General features: G+C 32.8%; 1 protein-coding gene across 49 annotated transcripts in view; it reads left to right on the forward strand.

Moving 5' to 3' along the window:
- The window catches only part of RIMS2 (regulating synaptic membrane exocytosis 2), a 765,294-nt gene that overhangs the window by 360,487 nt on the left and 381,171 nt on the right, over nucleotides 1–23,636 (forward strand). For all 49 annotated transcript variants that reach the window (XM_073018262.1, XM_073018263.1, XM_073018267.1 and 46 more), the window contains one exon: nucleotides 19,943–20,868. In XM_073018262.1, coding sequence (XP_072874363.1) covers nucleotides 19,943–20,868 — 926 coding nt within the window. The remainder of the gene's footprint in view (nucleotides 1–19,942; nucleotides 20,869–23,636) is intronic.

Here is a 23,636-nt window from a genome sequence, read left to right on the forward strand (position 1 = left end):
GCACGATCTCGGCTCATTGCAACCTCCGCCTCCTGGGTTCAAACGATTCTCCTACCTCAGCCTCCCAAGTAACTGGGATTACAGGTGCACACCACCACACCCAGCTAATTTCTGTATTTTTAGTAGAGATGGGGTTTTGCCATGTTGGCAAGGCTGGTCTTGAACTCCTGACCTCGGGCGATACGTCCACCTCAGCCTCCCAAAGTGCTGGAATTACAGGTGTGAGCCACCACGCCTAGCATCAATATCAGTTTTTATGTTTCAAATGGCTACCTTCATTTCCTGATAACTTAATGTATTTAAATATGATGTCTTTAAATTCTTTATGTTCATTATCAGAAAAATACTTTACTTAAAAGGTGACAGAAATAGAAGATTACTGCCTTTTCTCTGATTAACAGAAGCACTATTTTTTTTTCTATTATTGAGAATTTGGATAATATTTTTTAAAAATTGATTAAAGTATAATATTTTAGTCTTTAACACCTCTTCATTTTCTAACAATGAAAAATTGTATTATTATGATAATGCAATTGGATTTAGTATCATTTCAACTTATTTCTACAAGTGTTTCAATTATTTCACTTGCTCTTCAGTACATATGGATGTTGCTCTTTAGGACTTAAATGACAAATTTCATAATTTTAGTTTCACTTTTCCAGATTAGGTTTTTTATTCTGAATTTATAAACTTTCTTAGAAAACAGTAATATTTTTAAAATGCAGTCCTTAAAATTGTCTAAGAAGTTCATTCTGGTGCTCCAAAATGCCATGTTTATGTGTATCATCAACAAAATATTTTCAGATTACTTGTTTTGTCCCCTAAATTCTTCAGAGCACTTTTTGTGAACAGGGACCACATTCATAATGTAACAGCAGAAAGTGAGTGATATGCTGATTCTACTTCTTTGTATAAAGCTGACAATAACAGAACTACAATGTCTTAGATTTTATTTAGACAATATTTTGATAATATCATTTAATGTGGAATTCATATCTACATGTAATGGCTTTTCTGAGAATAAAACAATTACTTGAATCTCAAGGTCTTCAGAATGAATCTTTGTCTTTACACCTCCTGTCATTGCACAAGTATACAGAGTTGTGCTGTATTTGCTTTAAACCTAATTTTTTCCGCCTTTTTGGAAACTTATTTTGGTACTTGTTTGCATAACAAAGTATGTGTGAACAGTCATTTCTCTTCAGAGACTCCAATTTTGCTACTTACCTAAGCACAGGTACTAATGTCAGTAGATGCATCATCTGTCAAAGATTTGTGCTTTCATAAACTTTTGGATTAATGTTGTCTTTGTATAATCTGACATGGTAATATGTTTACTAATGCTATTCAAAAGAGAGACCTCTTAACATTGGATATTACTGAACAAGATGACAAGTGAATCTGTAATTGTAGAAAGTATTTTGGCTTTTACTATTAATTACACAATCTTATAACCACATTTTTTGAACTTAATCTCACACTTTCGTGACTTTTTTTTTTTTTTTTTTGCATTTTCAGGTGTTTTAAAATATTTAGAATGGCAGAGCTAGGTTCATATAGGATGAATATCTTGTCATAAGGTTCTGTGTCATTTACTTAGCAACACCAATTAACTGGAAATACATTTAGGTTACGGAAAGGAAGAATTATTGCATATACATTTTTAAAACTGTGATATAATCCTTACTAAATGTTTAATATAAAAATTTGAAATTATGATTAAAATAAGTTTTTACTTAACTAAACTTCAAAATTTCAGTTTAATAAAAATTAAATCTGTTTTAAAAGGAAGTATTTAAGGAGATGCTAGCCAGTTATAGTTTCAGAAAATCAGATTTTCTAAATATCATTAAGATTGTCAACATTCTTAAGGTTTTATAAATTGTGTCAACTGAAAAATAAGCAAGTAATAAGCAAAATTGAAAATTCTGAAATAACATTCATTTAATAATTAATATTCTGAAATATTCACAAAATACAATTATTATGTATTCTCATTATGATACAAATATTTTGAAAAATCTATTCTGAAAACATAAATGTTTTTAATCCATTTTAAAAATTGGCTTAAATAAATTATATTCAGTTACTCTTTGTCATCAGAACTAACCTTTTAAGTTTTCTAAGGCAAATAACTCATTATAAAACAATGTAAGGAGTTAGTCTTTGATTAATAGTTAAGGTAAAAAGCTAATAATGAATACATAAATGCAATAATAAATGCCAAAGTAGCAATTGAGAGGAATTACAAAATTAGTTGTTCTACTTATGCTTCTATACTGTGAGATAATAATAATTATGATAACCTTGACAAAGATAGCTTGTACTTCTAATGTTAGAAAAATCTGTGAAAAAATAAAATTAAATTAAAAATAAAATCCCATTTTTCTGCAAAACAAAGAACTTTAATAATTAGAGTTAGGCTATGAAGTTAAGAGACTGGAATGATTCACTGGGAAGGTCAGAGGTGCCTGCTACTTACTTTAGTCGGTATAAAACACTTTCTGGAGATGCCTGCTACTGAAAATTTATATACCAAAATAATAATTACCATTGGTATTATGTCTTTCTAATAACTTTTATACTGAAGATTATAATTTTAAGCCCATGATGCATAATAATGTTCTGTTACAAATTTGTTTTTGGCTTGTTTATTCATTCTTTGTTCGTCATATAGCCAACATTTACTAGACATCTTTGGTAGTGCTAGGGATAATTTTCAACAGTTGGGATCACAGAGATTGTAACAACGAAGTAATTCTTAATTTTTTAGCAGTCTTGGTTGGATACATATACATAAATTGATTAACTAGATAAGGTTCTAGTATGATAAATTTTTTATTTGAAACATTGTCTTAACTCATGAGTGATGATGGAAACTACAAGGTGAAAACCTAGAAATCATCTTAGTTTTCCTTGAACTTGGATTCTTTTGACTAGCCCAGAATGAACGTAAGTGAATACATTCTTGTCCCTGCTTCTGTTTTATTATTAAAAAAATAAAATACATTATAGACTTTACTCTCTGGATTTTTTTCTCCTTTATGGTTCCTGAACTATAAATTTTTTGTGTGTTTTTTAAATTCTAAAAAGGTCATGAATCTGTGCAGTATCTTTTTAAAGAATCTCGTCTTGTATTGGGAATGTGTTTAGTAGTCATTATTAATAATAATAGCATGAGTAAATTCCCATGTGTTAAGATTAAACAAGTTTGATTAAATTTTTTTCATGGTTTTTCAGACAGTATTATCCAAATTAAGTAAAAAGTTAGTTTTATGTGAATTTTAGTTTTTTCTTTGTAAAACTTTTCTCACTTAATAGAATATCAAAAACATGTATTTGAACCTTTTAAATATGTTCACTTGATATAACTCATGAGGAACTTGTGACCATGTTTCCCTATATTTTGTTGAAGTGATGATCTGTAAATAGCTACAAATGTAGTCCTGTTGTGGAATAAGACATAGAAATAACTAATATAAATATAAGCATTATCATTATTAATTTGGCATGTATGTTAAGTATTTAACTGCAAATACTTATTTTATACCAAAATTCATCATAACTATTTAACTGCAAGTACTTATTTTATGACAAATTTGATTATTTTTTAGTTTTCTCTTTTTGTGTTATTTTTCCAGCTCTTTAATTGCTTTAAGATTGATAGTTTCCCTGATATGTGCATTTCATGTATGAGGAATGTTCACATTGTGTTTAAGAACGTAAGCCTTGGAGGGAGCCTGAAGAGCTACTGTTGATGTCCACCAGCCAAAGACAACCAGGAACAGTTTTTTTTTTTTTTTTTTTTTTTTTTTTTTTGAGATGGAGTTTCACTCTTTCGCCCAGGCTGGAGTGCAATGGCATGATCTCTGCTCACTGCAATCTCTGCCTCCTGAGTTCAAGCTAGTCTCCTGCCTCAGCCTCCTGAGTAGCTGGGATTACAGGCGCCTACCACCATGCCTGGCTAAGTTTTTTATTTTTAGTAAGAGATGGGGTTTCACCATGTTGGTCAAGCTGGTCTTGAACTCCTGACTTCAAGTGATCTGCCCATCTTGGTCTCCCAAACTGCTGGGACAGGTGTCCACCACCACACCCAGCTAACTTTTTGTTGAGACTGGGCTTCACCATTTGGCCAGGCTGGTCTCCAACTCCTGACCTCAGGTAATCTGCCCTCCTCAGCCTCCCAAAGTGCTGGGGTTACAGGCATGAGCCACCACGCCCAACAAGGAACACATTTCTAATAAAAAAAAAGTTGGCTACAGCAAGGCAGGACACAAACCTTGTGAAACTGTGGGTTAATCTCAATAAGAAGGCGTTAAGGGGCACTTATACAAGTTGGACTTGCATTAGGTGATTTGAGGGAGGATTTTAAAAATGGGGTCTTTGTTGAATTTGATGCTGTTAGAGAGTGGGGGCAGTTTGAGGGTCTTAATTTTAATCTTGGAGATGGAATAAACAGAACAGTGGTAGAGTTTCTACTGGAGAAGAAGTAATAGTCACTTGTGGCAGTTAGGGGAGGGGCATGTTTGGTTATTTTTGGTTGCACGGCATCTTTGCCTTTATCTCTGTTCAGGCAGGATGATGGAATAGTATTGTTTTTCCTTTGTTCTATAACAGTTACAGTGAGCCTTTGGCTGATGTTGATATTCTGTGAAATTGTTTATGTGTACTGGGGGGAATCAGAGCCCAACTAGTAGCAACTATGTCAGCTAACAGCTGATAGCAATAAGGACAGCTTTTTTTTTTTTTCCCCCACTAGTTTTAAATTCCTTTTCTACTATTTACCAGTCGTGTGATTTTAGGCAAAGAAAATAACTTTGGGCTCAGTTTACACATCTGAAAAATGGGGATGATAATAATAGTACTGCACAGGATTATTTTGAAAAATGAATTAGTGGATACATGTAAAGTGCCCACAACTCAGTGCTAAGTTTAGCTAAACCACTCTTACCACCACCACCACCACCACTACACCACTGCAATAATAAAAAAAAATTATAACATTCTTTATCACACACATTAACTAATGGCATAATGTCTTCAAGTCTTCATACCCATTATAGAAATAGAATCTGCCATGTAGACTTCTATTAGTGATGGGAAAACACTGTCAAATTCTTTCTGTTCAATGTTGTTTATTAAATATATTTATTTATTGGTCAATAGAACATATTTTTTCTACAAACTTTCTTTTTCCTCTATTCCAAATCTTATTCATTTTGCCCCTCAAGAAAAGAAAAACTTAGTCAACGTTTATTTTTTCTTACTTCCTGCATCTAAAGTTCCACAGAATTAACCTCCTAAATATATTTTGTTTCATTCTCTTCCACTGCTTTGATTCAGGACCTCATAGTTTCCTACTTGGTTTATTGGAATAATCCAATTGATCTTTATGACACTAGATTTGTTCCTGGTCCCCAGGTTTAACCATAGGATTACAACGAGAATATCTGCTAATACAAAACATCTGATGATATCGCTTTTGTCTACAGGATGAAAGTTCAGAATGCTTGTCATGTTTTATAAGCCTTTTTCAATTTTTACCCAATTTTCATTTATGGTCTCGGCTGCCACTTCTGATTTTGATCCCAATTTCAATTTCTACTTAACTATTTTCTGCATCTTATTTTTGTGCCATTTCAAACTCTTTATGCAAAGAAGTATGATGTAAATAATTCCAATAGAAAATAATGTAAAAGGGCCAGGCACGGTGGCTCATGCCTGTAATCCCTGCACTTTGGGAGGCCGAGGTGGATGGATCACCTGAGGTCAAGAGTTCAAGACCAGCCTGGCCAACATGGTGAAACCCCATCTGTACTAAAAATAAGCGGTGGACAGCACCTGTAATCCCAGCTACTTGGGAGGCTGAGGCAAGAGAACAGCTTGAACCTGGGAGGCAGAGGTTGCAGTGAGCTGAGATTGCACCACTGCACTCCAGCCTGAGCGACAGAGCAAGACTCCGTCAAAATAAATAAATAAATAAATAAATAAATAAATAAATAAATAAATAAATAAATAAAGTCAAAGAGATTTTGTATAATATAAAAATCTAGTATAATTTTTTTTTTTTTTTTTTTTTTTGGTGGATACAAATGTGTAGATTCAGTTATACATTCTAGTGCCATCTAGTGGTAACTGCTTTCAGGTTTTTTATTTTCCATATTATCTACTACTTTAAATGCAGTCTGACACTCTTCCTGCTTACTGTCATTACATTAGCCATTAGATCTTTGGAAACCATATTTACAAAGGTTTTTTTTAAATGCTCTGACATGTTCTGATTTCATAAACACACTTAAACCCTGTCACAGCATGCAACTCAAAAGACTGTAGGATCGGGGTAGAATGGCATATTCAAAGAATTGTATTGATTTTTGGGTGTCATTAAATTAAAACCGAAGGTGTTTGGTTTTTTTTACATTTAGTTGTTTTGGAAAGTAAAATTAACTCTATAGTTATAATGCCAAGAACGAATTCTTTCTTTCTCTCCTACTGTCTTGTTTTCTCAAACAGTGACTGAGTCAGACCCTACGTTAGGTATTCTTTAATAAAGTCTCTGGATGAACAGCATTAGCAGTTTGGCTACCCATTGCACATTTTTTTCTAGACTCTTGCCTAACTGTACAGGAGTGTGTAAGCAGTGATGTGCTGGTAAATACTTGACAACAAGCTCACCAAAGAAAAAAGACCTGATTTACAGCATTAGCCTATTTCCATGGTGTCAGTATCCATGGCTGAGTTTAAGCTACCAATGTGACATCACAGAACACAGAATTAGGAGGAGATGCTCGTGATAGACTCTTGGCTCCAGCAGCCACTGATTAAGGAATTATGACGTGTGTTGTACTGTTCTATCTTTTATTTGAAGTCACTCTCTCCTTGGCTTGTATTTCATCAGACAACCTGCACATATTTTTGTTCCTAGACCATTTGTATCTATTGTAGCGTTTTATTTACTTGTTTATAACAAGTGTGTTGTTTATTTACTGATGAGCCTAGATGTCTTAGAGAGTTCTCAGTTGAGACGAGTTGGCTTTGGTTGACATTATGTTTAACTGTATGTAATATAGATCTCATAACCACATGCTTAAATAAAGAAGTTTATGTTTTTCTCATGTAAAAAGAAGTCTGGAGGTAGACAGCACAAGGATGATCTACTACTCAAGGAAGTTAACAGAGACCTATGTTCCTCTTGCTTAATGCCCTGCTACTACAATGTGTGGCTCTAAAACTCAAGATTAAAAGAGGGCTATTGTGTTATAGGTAGTAGGACCACATTACAGTTAAGACGTTGGAAGAATAAAGTATGAAAGGTGTCAGCCTATTGTGCTTATGTCTTTTCACTAAGAATACGTAGCTTTGTAGAAACTGTACCTAATAAACTTCTATCTAAATCTTATTGGCCTGAATCGCAGCCACTAAAAAACCCAGAAAAGAAATTTGTTAGACCAGGCACACTGCTGTCCAGAATAAAACTTGGATTCTATTTGTAAGAAAGTAGAGAGATTAGATATTCAGTAGGCAACCAACTGTATTTGCCACATTCTCTTTGCCTTTGGCCCTTTTATGGATTTTATAAAGCTATTAATTCTTACTGCTATCTTATCAGCTTTCAGTTTAAGAAAAGTATTATTTGAACCCTAAATCATGAAGTTCTGCATGCACTAGAGCTGCTTTAACTGAACACAATTCTAGACTTGAAATGTTTTGGTAGATAAGATATCCTCCTTTTTTCTCATATATTCCCTCCCTCATGGATGGAGCTGCTTTAAAATAATATTCCTGGCTTCCTCCTACTCCCTCTTCTGTTCTGCCCCTTGGGATAAGGAAGTGAGCCTAAGTAGCAGTTTCTTTGTTTTTCCTCTTTCTCTTGGAAACAAGATGCTCACAGAGAACTTACATTCTCTCCTGTTGCCTGCCACAAGTTTTATAGAAACAGGCTGTAAAATAGTCTCAGACCAATGTAGTCTGTGCCTGGATGGGTGTGTCTGTATGATTCTGAGTTTTTGTATTAGAAATCCCACTTTTTACTGGAGACCAGTTCTACAATTTCTGTTTTGTCAGTAATGGAGGTAATATTTCATATGTCATCTACCTCTTTTTTCTGTTTCTGAATTAGGTTAGCAGTTGGCCGAGGGATAGTTTACTGAGAATTACTTTAAAAAGGCAGCTTGTTGCTGTCGCTTGAAACATGTTGTGTGTGGTTTGTTGTTATCTCTTTCTAGCCTTAAATAGAACAAGCCCAATGTCAGAATTATCATGTACAATTCAATATTAAATGTGCAATCTTTTGATTTTTAATCTCAGGAAAGATTTTCATCTCATTAAGTGACTATTTTTACTGTAAAACTGGAAATACTTTAAAGAAACCATATGACTATGGCATATGTAAAGGTGCCAAAGTGCCTATATTTCAGAAAGGAAAAACAAAACAATTTTCATAGAAACAGAGCTCAGAAGCATCATGACAGCTGATGAGAAAGCAACATACAGATTTTGGGGTCTGTCTATGTCACAGATTCTGTGTCAGCAAAGAAAAGTTTAGGTTCAAGTAATAGAAACCCCAAATGAGGCTGGCTTTAAACTTAAAGATAATTTATTTGTTAACTCATTGAAACTTGAGTAGTACATGAGTTGATTCAGGTGGGGATTGATCCTGAATCTCCAGTAAAGCGACTTAGAACCTAATTTCTTTATTTCTATTTTTAATTGTCACTATGTGGATATTGACTCCATTAGGGGAAGGCTCTCTGACTTATACCCTTAAATTGTCTTCTAGTAACTGTGAGAGTTACATGAACTCTAAATCGTGAAACAATAAGTCTATGTCTCAGTACTGTCAGACCAATGTCCTTAAGAGGCACTGTGGTTGGACCAGCTTAGGTCATTGTACTAGCCATTTTGAACAGGAATGGTACATTCTCATTAGCTCTGCTAATTATGGCTCAACCCTGAAACAGTTGAAGCCAGTTCAATCAAAACCACAAAGCTTAGAAGGGAGGAGACATTCTTTCTGTTTCAAGAAGAAAGAGAAATAGATGACAGAAAGCCAACAACAAATATTCATTACAGTTGCTTCCAGAGTACATTTACTATTTTCTTCATTCAGAAGACTTAGTAACCCTAAAAGTCACCTACTTTTAGCTTGTAATCGAACACGTTTTTAGAGAATATGTATAAATTAAAGGCTAAACAAGTAATTTCACAGTGTGAAATTATTTTCTATCAGTTACTTTAAAAATTGCTAAAGAAACTTTTCTATAAAAGTTTAAAAACACATAATTTAGAGGAATTTATGTTTAAAACATGTCTAAAAATATGTTAAAAATTTTTAGAATTTAAAAGAAAATTCTAACTGTGTTGTCTAATCTGGTAACTCATCATTCTCATGGTCTCAGACATGCCTCTTAGTTGATATCCCTCTTTTAATGTGGTGTTTAATAAAGAACACCATGTTTAAAATATGATCAGATCACATACAAACACTTGTTGAAATTTAACAACCTTCTTTCACAAAGCTCAGCCTCACCAGCATCTTTGGTTGCATCTGCTTCTTCATCTTATTTGGGACCTAGCTCCAGCAAGCACCACACTCTTTTGTTTCTTTCTTTCTTTCTTTTGGTTTTTTGCTGGCTCTAATGCATCACTGGCAGAGGAAATTTCTATAGGAGTATTGGGAAAGAAACTGGAAAGAAGATAAGAGAGCGTTATTGAAGATAGATTTACTTCAAGAGCAGAATTATTTTAAAAAAAAGATTAAATTTTTTTATTTCTATAGCTTTAGGGGTACAAGTGGTTTTTGGTTACATTGATGAATTGTGTAATAGTGAAGCCTGAGCTTTTAGTATACCTGTCCCCTATATAGTGTATATTGTACCCAATAGGTGATGTTTTATCTCTCACTCCCATCTCACTTTCCCCAATTCTGAATCTCCAATGTCCATTATATACTCCGTGTACCTTTTATACCCACGGTTTAGCTCCCACTTATGAGTAAGAACATACAATATTTGGTTTTCCATTCCTGAGTTACTTCATGTAGGATAATGACCTCCAGTTCCTTCCAAGTTGCTGCAAAGGATATGATTTCATTATTTTTTATTGCTGAGTAGTATTCCATGGTATGTATGTACCACATTTTCTTTATCCACTCATCACATGATGGGCGCTTAGGTTGATTCCTCATCTTTGCCATCGTAAATTGTACCGTGATAAATGTGTGCAGGTGTCTTTTTAATATAATGCCTTCTTTTTCTTTGGATGGATACTCTCAGTAATGGGTCTGGTGAATTGAATGGTAGATCTAGTTTTAGTTCTTTGAGAAATGTCTATACTGCTTTCCACAGAGGCTGTACTAATTTACAGTTCCATCAGTGGCGTATAAGTGTTCAATTTTCAGCACACTTGTGCCAACATCTATTGTTTTCTGACTTTTTAATAATGGCCATTCTTGACTAGGGTAATATAGTACTCACTGTGACTTTAATTTGCATTTTCCTTGTCATTAGAGATGTTAATAATTTTTTCATGTTTGTTGGAAACCTCTATATCTTCTTTTGAGAAATGTCTATTCATGTTTTTTGTCTACTTTTCGTGGGATTATTTGGGGTTTTTTGCTGATTTGTTTGACTTCTTTGTACAATCTAGATATTCGTCCTTTGTTGCATACACAGTTTGTGAATATTTTCTCCTGTTCTCTAGGTTGTCTGTCTGCTCTGTTGATTATTTCTTTTGCTGTGCAGAAGCTTTTTAGTTTAATTAAGTCTTATTTATTTTTGCTTCTGTTGCATTTGCTTTTGGGATGGTAGTCATAAATTATTTGCCAAGTCAATGTCCGGAAGAGGTTTTCCTAAGTTTTCTTCTAGAATTTTTATGGTTTTAGATCGTATATTTAAGTCTTTAATCCCTCTGGAGTTAACTTTTGACAATGGAGAGAGATAGGGATCCAGTTTTATTATTCTGAATGTGGCTATCCAATTTTCCAAGCACCATTTATTGAACAAGGTATCCCTTCCCCAGTGTATGTTTTTTTTTAAATCCAAACATATTTTTTAAAAAACACCTTATGAAGAAGTAGGGTGGTCTGATTCTTTTTAAATTTTTGTTTCCATAGGTTTTTGGAGGAACAGGTGGTATTTGGTTACATGAGTAAGTTATTTAGTGGTGATTTGTGAGATTTTGGTGCACCCGAGCAGTATACACTGAACCCAATTTGTAGCCTTTCATTCCTCACCCCCTTCCCACCCTTTCTCCCTGAGTCCCCAAAGTCCATCATCCTTATGCCTTTCATCCTCATAGCTTAGCTCACACTTATGAATGAGAACATACAATGTTTGGTTTTCCATTCCTAAGTTACTTCATTTGGAATGATAGTCTCCATTCCTATCCAGGTTGCTGTGAATGCCATTATTACGTTCCTTTTTGTTGCTTAGTAGTAGTCCATTGTGTGTGGACTGTATATATATATATGCAAAAAAATTGTTTATATATTTATATATTTGTTTTGTTTATATATTTTGTGCTTTTATAAATAGAAATTGGTTTATTAAAAGCTTTTTGTAGGAATTATAGAAATGCGTATATGCACACACACACACACACACACACACCACACACATATACACATCAGTTTCTTTATCCACTCGTTGATTGATGGGCATTTGGGCTGGCTCCATATTTTTGTAATTGTGAATTATGCTGCTATAAACATGCATGTGCAAGTACCTTTTTCGTATAATGACTTCTTTTCCCTTGAGTAGATACCTAGTAGTGAGATTGCTGGATCAAATGATCATTCTACTTTTAGTTCTTTAAGGAATCTCGTGTTTTCCATAGTGGTTGTACTAGTTTACATTTCCACCAGTAGTGTAGAAGTGTTCTCTTTTCACTGAATCTACACCAACATTTATTATTTTTTGACATTTTGATTATGGCCATTCTTGCAGGAGTAAGGTGGTATCACATAGTGGGTTTGATTTGCATTTCCCTGATTATTAGTGATGTTGAGTATTTTTTCATATGTCTGTTGGCCATTTGTATATCTTCTTTTGAGAATTGTTTATTCATGTCCTTAGCCCACTTTTTGATGGGATTGTTTTTTTCTTGTTTGTTTGAGTTCCTTGTAGATTCTGGATATTAGTCATTTGTCAGATATATAGATTGTAAAGATTTTCTCCCACTTTGTGGATTGTCTGTTTACTCTGCTGCTAGGTGTATGTTTTGTTGGTTATAGGTATTTGGCTGTTATTTCTAAGTTATCTGTTCTGTTCTATATGTCTACTTTTAGACAAGTACCATTCTGTTTTATTTACTGTAGCCTTATAGTTTAATTTGAAGTCAGGTAATGTGATGCCTCCAGCTTTGTTCATTTTGCTTAGAATTACTTTTTCTATTCGGGGCTCTACTTTTGGTTCTATATGAACTGAAGGATTTTTTTTTAACTCTGTGAAAAAATGATGCTGATATTTTAGTAGGAATTGTGTTGAGTCTGTAGATTGCTTTGAGCAGTATGATCATTTTAATGATATTGATTCTTCCAATCCATGAGCATGGGATGTTTATTCATTTGTTTGTGTCATTTGTGATTCTTTCATCAATGTTTTGTAGTTCTGCTTGCGGAGATCTTTCACCTCTAATATGGTTAACCTGTGTTCCCCCGCAAAATCTTATCTTGAATTGTAATCCCCTGATGTTTAGGGAGATACCTGTTGGGACATGATTGGATTTATGGGGGTGGTTTCTCCTATGCTGTTCTCTTGGTAGTGAGTGAATTCTCACGATATCTGATGGTTTTATAAATGGTAGTTTTTCCTGTACTGACACACACTCACTCTTGCATGCTGCCATGTAAGATGTGTCTTTTCTTCTCCTTTTGCCATGATTGTAAGTTTCCTGAGGCTTCCCCAGACGTGGAGAACTGTGAGTCAATTAAGCCTCTTTCCTTTGTAAATTACCCAGTTTTGGGTATTTCTTTCTAGCAGTGTGAGAACAGACTAATGCAACCTCCTTGGTTAAGTATATTCCTAGGTATTTTATGTGTGGAGAATCCCACTTATTGACTTGTGTATGTTGAATCATCCTTTCATGCCTGGAATGGAACCTACTTGGTTGTGGTGAGTTATCTTTTTGATATGCTGTTGGGTTTCGTTTGCTAGTATTTGTTGAGGATTTTTGCATCTCAGTTCATTGGAGATATTGATCTCTATCTCTCTCTTTTTGTTGTGTCCTTTTCTGGCTCTGGTATCAGAGTGATACTTCATAGCATGAGTCAGGTAGGATTCCCTCCTTCTTAATCTTTTGATGGTTTCAGTAGTATTGGTACCAGATCTTCTTTGAATGTTTAGTAGATTTCCTGTGTGAATTCACCTGGTCTAGAGCTTTATTTTTTTGTTTGAAGATTTTTTATTGCTGATTCAATCTCACTACTCATTATTGATCTCCTGAAGGGATCATCAATTGTGCAGCATTTTCTAGAGATTTGAATATTTAAGAACCTTCATCTTTTATATACAAGTTGAAAATACTGTCATGAATAAAATAAAATAAAAATTAATTTAACTAGCATCTGATTCATAGATTCTTTTTGTTGTTTTGTAGTTTAAGATCCAATTGTAATCTTAACTGGATAATAAGATTACAATTATTCTCATGAAAACCTCTTAGATCCCAATTTGGGTCCTCAAAAATTTGAATGCATGGGAAGTAGTTACAAAAGCAATAAATAAAAGAAAGCATGTTAAGAGTAAAGAGTTAAAAATGGGGAAACTAGTCCTGAAAGGAGAATAAACATTCTAAAGAGAAAAGGAGAAAGAAATTGGAGCCCTAGAAAGATCAGTAGAGAGTGAAGGGAAAACAATAGTGGTATTAAAGGTGATACAAATGAAAGTCTGGGGTAGATGAATAAGAGGAGCTAGAAACAAGACGATTGATAGAGAAGGGCATTGGCACCAGAGTGTGCATTACAGTTAGAGGAACATCACCAAGAGAACTCACTGAGGTGGTAAAGTGAATGGAAGGAAAAGTAAAGAGGAAGAAGGATTGCTATTAACTGCAGTGTTTCTGAGATTTTCTTGACTTAAGAATAAAAATAAACTGTGGGAAAATGGATTTTTTTTTCAGTTTAATATGAACTGTGGGGTCTGTATGGTTGAAATTTATTATTGGTTTTACATTCCTATGAAAATGAATTATTTTGAAATTTTATTACATTTCTCTTTGAATAATCTGCCAGTCTTTATTAGAAATCTGAGAGGTAAAAAAATCACATTCTCTATCCACATTTTCCCTCCAATCTTTTCAAGACCTACATTTAATTCTAAAATAAAATTATAGAGGTGAACACCTATACAAATAGTTGAATGGTGCTACCATATATTCCTAGACCCACATTTAAACTTGCTATTTGTGAGACCTAAAAACAGCACAACCCTTTTTAATCTTTTTCTACTCATCTAACACTGGCCTTTTCTCAGTTTTATATGAAATTATTTGGAATCATTTAAATATAACTTTCAGAGTTGTAATATTAATATCCAGATAACTGGCTTTTGCTAGGAAGGAATTTGTGTGGCCTTATTCTCTTTTTAATTTTTTTTTAAATCACTGAATGAGCATTGAGATGTTAATTGACAAAATGAGCAAAATTTGATTTAAACTTAGTGTCTAACCAACTTCTTAGTTAATGGAGCACATTACTTTTTATTAAATTTCTACAAAAACTGCTGCTTCTTGAACCTTTGGGGAAACGTTGCCTCTTTACTAAAGATTAAGAAACTTGTTATTGAATAATTGAAAAGAAGTTACAGAATAGGCCTGTTAAACTGCTACTGTACATTTTATGGTGAAAGCTAAAGCAGCACAATTATCAATAACAAGCACATGACTTGTTATTTTAGAAGTACTGCAATTCATATAGGAGAGGGTGATTTATAAATTTCTGAATCCACCAGTTTCAAACATAGTGCCCAGGAATGCCTTGGATGTAGCTTGCATTTGGTGTTCAGTATTGTGAGACACTAATCAGCTAAGTACCATAATCCTCCTTACAGGGTACATTCTTACTTGATCTGGAGCTATATACAGCCACATAGTAACAGCATTAAAGAATAACCTTTTTCTTAACAGACCCATCACTAGAGGATCTATGACTCCATCCTTGAATGAGTGTTGTTTTTGTGTAATTTTTTAGTAACTGAGTTTTGAAATAAAACAATTGTAAGCAAGTAGAGACTTTCAAATCGTCTGATTAAGGATGGCTTCTATGATTTTGCCAGGGCTAGAAGGATTAAATGAAAGCACTGCCTGGCACACTGTTGATGTATTTTTGTCAACATGATGCTTCATGCTCGACAGATGTGCATTGGTTGAACAAAGGTAAAACAATAAAAATAGATTAAATATTAATTGTGATATGTAAAAATTTATATATTTTTGATTTTTTATAAATATAAATTGATTTATTAAAAGCTTTTTGTAGAAATTATAGAAATGGGCCTTTGTTTTCATGTTTTACAGGATCATATACTTCTGTTAAATCCTTGATTTAATGTGTTTTAACAGCTGAAAATTTTAGAATTTGGTTGCAATGTTACATTTAAACTGTATGGTTAGTTAGCATTGTGTAATTGTATTCATGAAGTATTATATTAGTTTATTTAGCAATATCCGTGCTTTATAAAGATTTTTAAAAACAAGTAGGTATTTTTTTCAGGTTATTGATTTTTCAAGTGTGATTTACATCTTTTTATTTATAAAGTAACAATTTTTTAATGATCTCTACTATTAATGCTTTTCACAAACATTTTCATATAGGTAGTACTTAATTTAATGTAAAATTTGAATTTACAAAAATTAGTAATCTTCAAATTCTGGACTGTATTTCCAGTGTTATAATTTTTAAAAATTGCATATTTCTTCAGTTGAGTTAAAATATGTAAATATTACAATGTAGGTTTCCATGTAATTTTTCAACGTTTATAAATGTTTTCAAATGTTCATTAGACTATATTTTCAGAGATTTGATGATTATTTTATCAATATGGTCAGTATTATAGGTGGTATTAGTAACACAAATCACTTAAGATGGTAAAGCCTGTAAATATTAAAATGGAAGTTATGGTAAAAACATGATGAATTAATTTATGGCATGTAAACCCTGGATGCCTTTGGGAAATCTGGAAGTGATTTTAATTGGGAAAGAAGCTTCATTGGAGTTTTCCCATCAGTCAGTATGCTTTTTGGACATGGAATTTAAGGAGTCTAATTGGTAGGATTTGCTGTGCATACTATTTTGCATAGTTAGAATAACATTTATTATGGAGCATCAGATGTGTTATACAAGCTATAATATTTAGAAATAGATTGAATAGTCCACATGACAAACAACTGTAAGCAGGGAGTAGAAATGATACTTATTACAGTAGATTTAGGATGTTTAAAATGTGGTTTTCTATAAACTGTTTCTAATTAAGGAGAGAATACTATGGTGAAAGAGAAAACAATTCTAACAATGCAGGTGGCAGTAAAGAGAAGTGAATCGATATTAGATAAATGTAAAGTGAATATAAATATATACTGATATTGTTATAACAGAAATAGGGATTAATAGAATGCATAGGATTAAAGATTAAGGCACTATATGATGCCACAAACACATTTTATACTAAAGAAAGGCATAATTTTGGATTCTGCCTCTTAATTTCTCAGGGTCTTTGAAGGATTAAGTGAAATGTAAAATCCTAGATGAATCGTTCCTTTTCCTTTGTATTATAATAGATGAATTAAATACTGCGAAATGCCTTATGGTTCTTTAGAGAAATGTATAAATTATCAATGATATTGTTTTATCTATTAAATGTTTTCCACCTGATGATGATAAATGCTAAGTCTTGTTTATAAAGGCCGGTAGCAAAGATATAGACTAGAAACACATTACTTGAATTTACACTGATTTTATTTAGTTCCTGAAAGGGATATAGTATCATGAAATATAGAAGTTTAAAATTTAAAGGACAGTATATATGAAGTAATTCATAATATAGTTGGTAAAAATTATTTGATAGAATATTTATTATTTAGAAATAATTGATTGCAGGTTCTTCATTGTTTGATACATATATTGTTAGAATGAAATTGTGCCTTGTTTCTCACATAGTGTTAACATACTGTAAAGTACTATACCTTAAAGTGTATTTTTGAAAACTTAAGTCTTTGTAACAGTGACAGTAGTCATCCCAATTTCCGATTATAACCACTGTTCTATTTTTTATAGTGGTTATAATCTTAAATCCAATACAAATCGACATCTACAGTATGATTCACATATTTCTGGCAAATTTCATAATCTCTAGAACAATGTGATTGCTAGATTTAACAATGAATTCAATTTTCCTAAGGTATGATTTTTAAAAAGTACCTAGATGGCTTGCTAGGAACTAATTATTAATAACCTTTCTCTTGGAACTGAAGTCCTTAATAGGAAATAAATATTCTTATTTATCAGTAAGATAAAATATACTGTATTCACTTTATACTCTACTTTCAAAAATTCATGTTAATTCTTTAAGATAGGAATGAAGTGTTCCCTTTTTTTTCATTCTTCTATAATACTCAGTTTGCATTAAATATATTATGGGAAATCCTTAATGCATTAAGCTTTCATGTAGGCTTATTAACTTGATGAATTTGTGGTATCAATAAAATCATACTACCTATGAAATGGAAGATGGTTTTAGAATCATTCACCCTCTTAAGAACAAGGAATGTGTCTTAATCATTTCTGTATTCCTCATTTATATGATAGTGTGTGGCATTTATTTCTTACCTAATATATGTTTGTTAAAGTAATATATGAGTTAACATGTAAAATCTATGTCTCTCAATTTAAAGCACAAACTCCTAAGGATTTAATGGTTATATAGTTTGAAATAACTGGCTAATTGCAAAAGTGTGACTAAGAACTGTAGATTCCTTAAATCTGGTGTTCTTTTCATGATAGACTACTATCATACCAGAGTATTTTTTTTTTAGTCATGTGTATAAAAGTAATGACAAAAGTAAAATGAATGATGCACAGTGCACACACACATATACACACAAACATAGGGTGTTACTATAAATTTTTTTTGAATGTTTTGTTTTGATTGTAAATTTTAAACTGTAGGAATCTATGGTTTTATGTAACAATTGTAATCTAAAAAGATTTGTAATTAAGTCCTAAATGTTTAATATATAAATGTAAATGCTAAAAAATGTCACATCCACTTTCTTAATTATGAAACATTTAAGGGATAGACTAATTTTTTCACTTTCTACAGTAGTTATTCCTTTATAGTTCCAGGTTAGAGTTTATCCTGGCTTTGTACTTACATGAGATTTGAAAGGTGGAGGATACACAGAAGCCATTATTGTCATGCGTTAGTTGTTGGCTAGCAGATGGGCAGATATAAAAGTCTTAGTGGCTCCTGGGCAAACTCCTGTTAATTGGCCACCCTGATGCTTTAGGTGGTTGAGATAATTGCTGGCAGATGTCCATAGACTTTTGGCATTCATAGCAGCTTTCTAACGTCCATTTTGAGAACCCTTGTCTTTGCATCTTCAGGCTAAGATCATCAGCATTAACTTTCCTGGCCTTCATTCCTGTAGCCCATTCAACCGTTGTGTAGCTTCTGGTTCCTGAATTAAAACCCTTCCTACCTGGAAAACCTAGAATAACTTCTGTTTTTGTTAGTGAACCTAATTGATAGATTGGCAGACTGTATTCCAAATATGAGGGAAAAAGATTCTGTGACCCAGGGGAGGTATTAGAGAAGAGTGCTGATTTTTCCAGGTTGGGTCATTCTACTCTATCCTTTCTCTGTTCTTGCTTTTGGACTAATAAACCATTGACTAAGAAATTCACAACTGGACTGTTGAATCTTAGTCATCTTTAACTTCAACTGACTTCACTCTTTCATTATCTGCTGTTCATGTCCTGGCAAAATCCCCATAATAGTTTTCTAAACCTTTTCTGTTATCTTCAGGATTCTAATCCTATTGCTTTTCATGACTAATAGTTGATATTATCTGAGTTTATTCCAGAGAAAAGGTTGGTGTCAATATTTTGTTAACAGGGTATTATGTGTGATTGCAAGGTTCACTAGGTTTTACCAGTGTTAGAAGGGTAAGTTGAGAAGGTAAGAGGCAGTTTCTTCTTCTGAGACTATAAGGAAATATGAGGGGTCAGATGTAGAGACTTAGTAGAATAATATCACCAAGCTGGCCTTAATCTAAATGAAGATGGAATAAAAATAGCAGTTTTTCTGATTTCTAGGATTTTTGTAATGAGTGGATCATTATTATTTATCTATTTAAATTGCTTATCTCAAGTTAGATCGAATAAAATATGTTGGAGACATGATGATAAAATGAAAATTTAGGTGAACCAATACTAGGAATGAACTAGACAGATGATGAATGAAAACGATTTTTACGAGCCAGCACTTAGTTTTAGTCAGAAAGTATTCAACTCTTGAGCCAAATCAGTTTGGCTTCATTACATTTTCAGGTAACTTTCATAACATGTTAGGTATAGAAAAGATGGAAGAAAATATTTTTCTAAACTGCTGAATAATAGTTGGTGGATAGTGGAAGTGTATGTAGCAAGCCAAGCAAGGAAATTAGAATAAAGGCTATTTTATAGCAGTGGAATATCATATTATCTAATTTTGGAGCATAAGCATATTCCAGATATAGTGTTGCAGGCACTTAATAACCACAACAAAGTACTTATTTGAACTTAATATAATGAATACTACTAAAACCATTGTTTTGGTATGCCTTTAAAATGAAATTTTAAAAAGGCAAAAGGACTACTTAGTTATCCATCAACCTGCCAGCAAATCAATGAAATGTAAAATTGATCAATTTTTGCTCTTCTCATTGTTCTTTTCCTTTGGTTACTTAGGAAAAGAAGCCCATCTGTGTCCAGAGATCAGAATAGAAGATACGACCAAAGGGAAGAAAGAGAGGAATATTCACAGTATGCTACTTCGGATAGCGCAATGCCTAGATCTCCATCAGATTATGCTGATAGGCGATCTCAACATGAACCTCAGTTTTATGAAGACTCTGATCATTTAAGTTATAGGGACTCCAACAGGAGAAGTCATAGGCATTCCAAAGAATATATTGTAGATGATGAGGATGTGGAAAGCAGAGATGAATACGAAAGACAAAGGAGAGAGGAAGAGTACCAGTCACGCTACCGAAGTGATCCGAATTTGGCCCGTTATCCAGTAAAGCCACAACCCTATGAAGAACAAATGCGGATCCATGCTGAAGTGTCCCGGGCACGGCATGAGAGAAGGCATAGTGATGTTTCTTTGGCAAATGCTGACCTGGAAGATTCCAGGATTTCTATGCTGAGGATGGACCGACCATCAAGGCAAAGATCTATATCTGATCGTAGAGCTGCCATGGAAAATCAGCGATCTTATTCAATGGAAAGAACTCGAGAGGCTCAGGGACCAAGTTCTTATGCACAAAGGACCACAAACCATAGTCCTCCTACCCCTAGGAGGAGTCCGCTACCCATAGATAGACCAGACTTGAGGCGTACTGACTCACTACGGAAACAGCACCATTTAGATCCTAGCTCTGCTGTAAGAAAAACGAAACGGGAAAAAATGGAAACAATGTTAAGGAATGATTCTCTCAGTTCAGACCAGTCAGAGTCAGTGAGACCTCCCCCACCAAAGCCTCATAAATCGAAGAAAGGAGGTAAAATGCGCCAGGTTTCGTTGAGCAGTTCAGAGGAGGAATTGGCTTCCACGCCCGAATATACAAGTTGTGATGATGTTGAGATTGAAAGTGAGAGTGTAAGTGAAAAAGGTAAGCTTTCTAACTACACATTTTGCTGTAATTGATTAGATAAGCATTTTTTAATAGGTTGTATTTCTGAGTGAAAATGTAATAGGTATTACTAACTTTATTTTAAAAGTCTTTTAATGGTATCGAACGTGTGAAGAAAACTTCATGTTATAAAAAGTATCTTCTGTTGTTCATGTATAAGAACAACAGAATGACGTTCTATTAATTTTTAAAAATTGCTTTTTTGCTTTGTTTCTGAAAGTTTTCTTGTATCACCTGGCAGCATATTTCAAAAATATCCATTAACTGTAGTTTTAAAAATAACATTAATTTTTTGTCTCCTTATAAAAGTAACAATATGTTCACTATAAAACATCTGAAAAAGTCTTCAAAGCATAAAGAATGAAATGCAAGTTATCCGTATTTCTTTCCCCCAGATATAACCATTGTTAACCTTTTATTGTATTTTCCTTCTTTTTTTTCCTATGCATGTATGGTTTATAGATTTATAAAATTGGTATCTTGCTATGTATAATTTTGTATACTGATGCTTTCAATTGTTATCACATCATAAGTGGTTTTTTTCCAAACCATTAGATGTTCTTTAGTAATACATTTTAAATAGCTACACTAACATTCTATCATAAGATTATACCACAAACTAAATATTTCTTTATCTGGGGCATTGCCGTGGCTTCCATTTGCCAATGTAAAATATAATGGTTATATTTATACATACTTTTTGCCTACATCTCTTGAGTATTTCAAAAATATATATTTGTACTTTGGATTATTTTAAGCTTTAATTCAGATTACCAAATTGCTTTCCAAAAAGGTTGTAACATGCTTTACTCTTGTCAGATGTACTTGAGTTTTCAGTCTCAATTCACCAAATCTTTGCCAATTCAATAGCCACAAAAATGCTATCTCTTTGTCATTTTAATTTGAATTTGATTGTAAAGTTGAATGTTTTATACGTTTATCTGCATTTGATATCTTCTGTGAATTATCTGTTCATTCCTTTAATTCTTTCTGCCCTTCTTTCTCTGGGTATTAGTTTTTCTCTTATTGATTTAAAAGCGCTTTTTATATAGTTAGGATTTTACCCCATTTAACTGTTATTTGCCAAATACATTTCTCATTTTAATGTTTACCTAGTATTTTACTTTGTTTATTTGAAACTATTGAATTTAATGTAGCTAAACCTTTGTATTTGGTGATTTTTTTCCATTGTTTTCATCTTTAAAAGCTCTTTATTCACTTCCAAATCAATTAAGTATTTAACTGTATATTATGTCATTTTTAAATTATTTTGTAACCATTAACTTTTTAAACATTCTGGAATTTATTTTGGAATATGAGAAAAATATCCCAGATTGATGAGTATCATACCAACCTCCTACTCCCAATTTCCTTATACCATTTGATGAATAGTCAATTTTTTCTTTATAGAATCAACAGGAATCACTAAGGGATATTCAAGAACAGAGCTAGGTATGAAATGATTATGGAATCATTTTATACTGTACCAAAATAATTAGCTAGGACACATAAATTGAGAGTTTCCATTCTGAATTAAAAATAAAAACTGTGATATAAAAATGAGGGGCCTACAGGAAGAGCCATAAAATTTTACTGAGTAGCATAAGGAAGATGTGAGTAGCGGTTCCTAATTAGGAAGGCTAAGTAGTATAAAGATGCAAGCTCTTTGCAGATAATCTCTTGGAGTTAATAACATTCTAGACATAATACCAATTGGACCCTTGAAGTATTTTATTTCTAAAGTTAATCTGGAAGAAATAACACTTGTAAGAATAGTTAAGAGTAGTGAGGGAGAACTCACTTGACCAGATAGTATAAAATGACAATAATTGAAAATGTGGTACTGATAGATAATTTGGACATATCAGTGAAATTTTAATATATTAAAACTAATAAATGATAAAATATAAAATGCACAACAATCCAAGAGGGAAGAGATAAACTATTCAACAAATAGGATTGGGGAAATGCATATGCAGTTTTAAAAAATCAAGTTAGGGATATTTCATATTTGTTGCATTCAAATGATAAATACTAAGAAAAACTTGCTTATTAAAATATAATTATCTATAAAGAGCAACTGTCAATCTTAATTTTTTGTGGAGTATATACAAATTTTATTTTCCCTAAGCTGTAGTACTTCCTTAAGTATATTTAATCATCTTTAGTTTGGTCATTTTTCACATTTGCCAGAGTATATCATGATACTAAAAAATAAGAAAAAGGATAGTTTTGTTATCTTTGGTGGTTTGGTTTAGATTCTATCTGGTAGGTATTTCTGTTATCCTTTGCTAAAGTAATGCCTTCACTTGTACCACATAAAAATGTAAAAAACCCAGAAATGTATCAATTCAGTGCTTGAAAGCTTTTTTATATGTGATATCTTTATTTTAGTATTCTGAGGTATCCACTTATAAAAATCTGATATAAATAAAAAGGTATATATGAGTTAAATTAAAATCCTATTTGAAACAAATTAGCAAAGCTAAAACACTTATCAAATATAGAAAAAAATGCCTCTCACATTTTTTTTATTCCTAAACTTGAACTTCTAGTAGACACTGTTGAAAATAGTCCTCTTTCTCATGTATTTAATTGTTTGTTTCACAGAGGACAGTTTCTGCCAACATGTATTCGGCAGAAAACTACACTTTAATTTGAATTTGGAGGAATAAACTTGAATGAAGTAATCTTTTTTATGTTTAATATTTCCCCAATAATTGAATTCAGTGAGGATAAATTGTAGC

This window comes from Chlorocebus sabaeus, chromosome 8 (assembly GCF_047675955.1).
Source record: "Chlorocebus sabaeus isolate Y175 chromosome 8, mChlSab1.0.hap1, whole genome shotgun sequence".
In the NCBI taxonomy this organism is placed as follows: domain Eukaryota; kingdom Metazoa; phylum Chordata; class Mammalia; order Primates; family Cercopithecidae; genus Chlorocebus; species Chlorocebus sabaeus.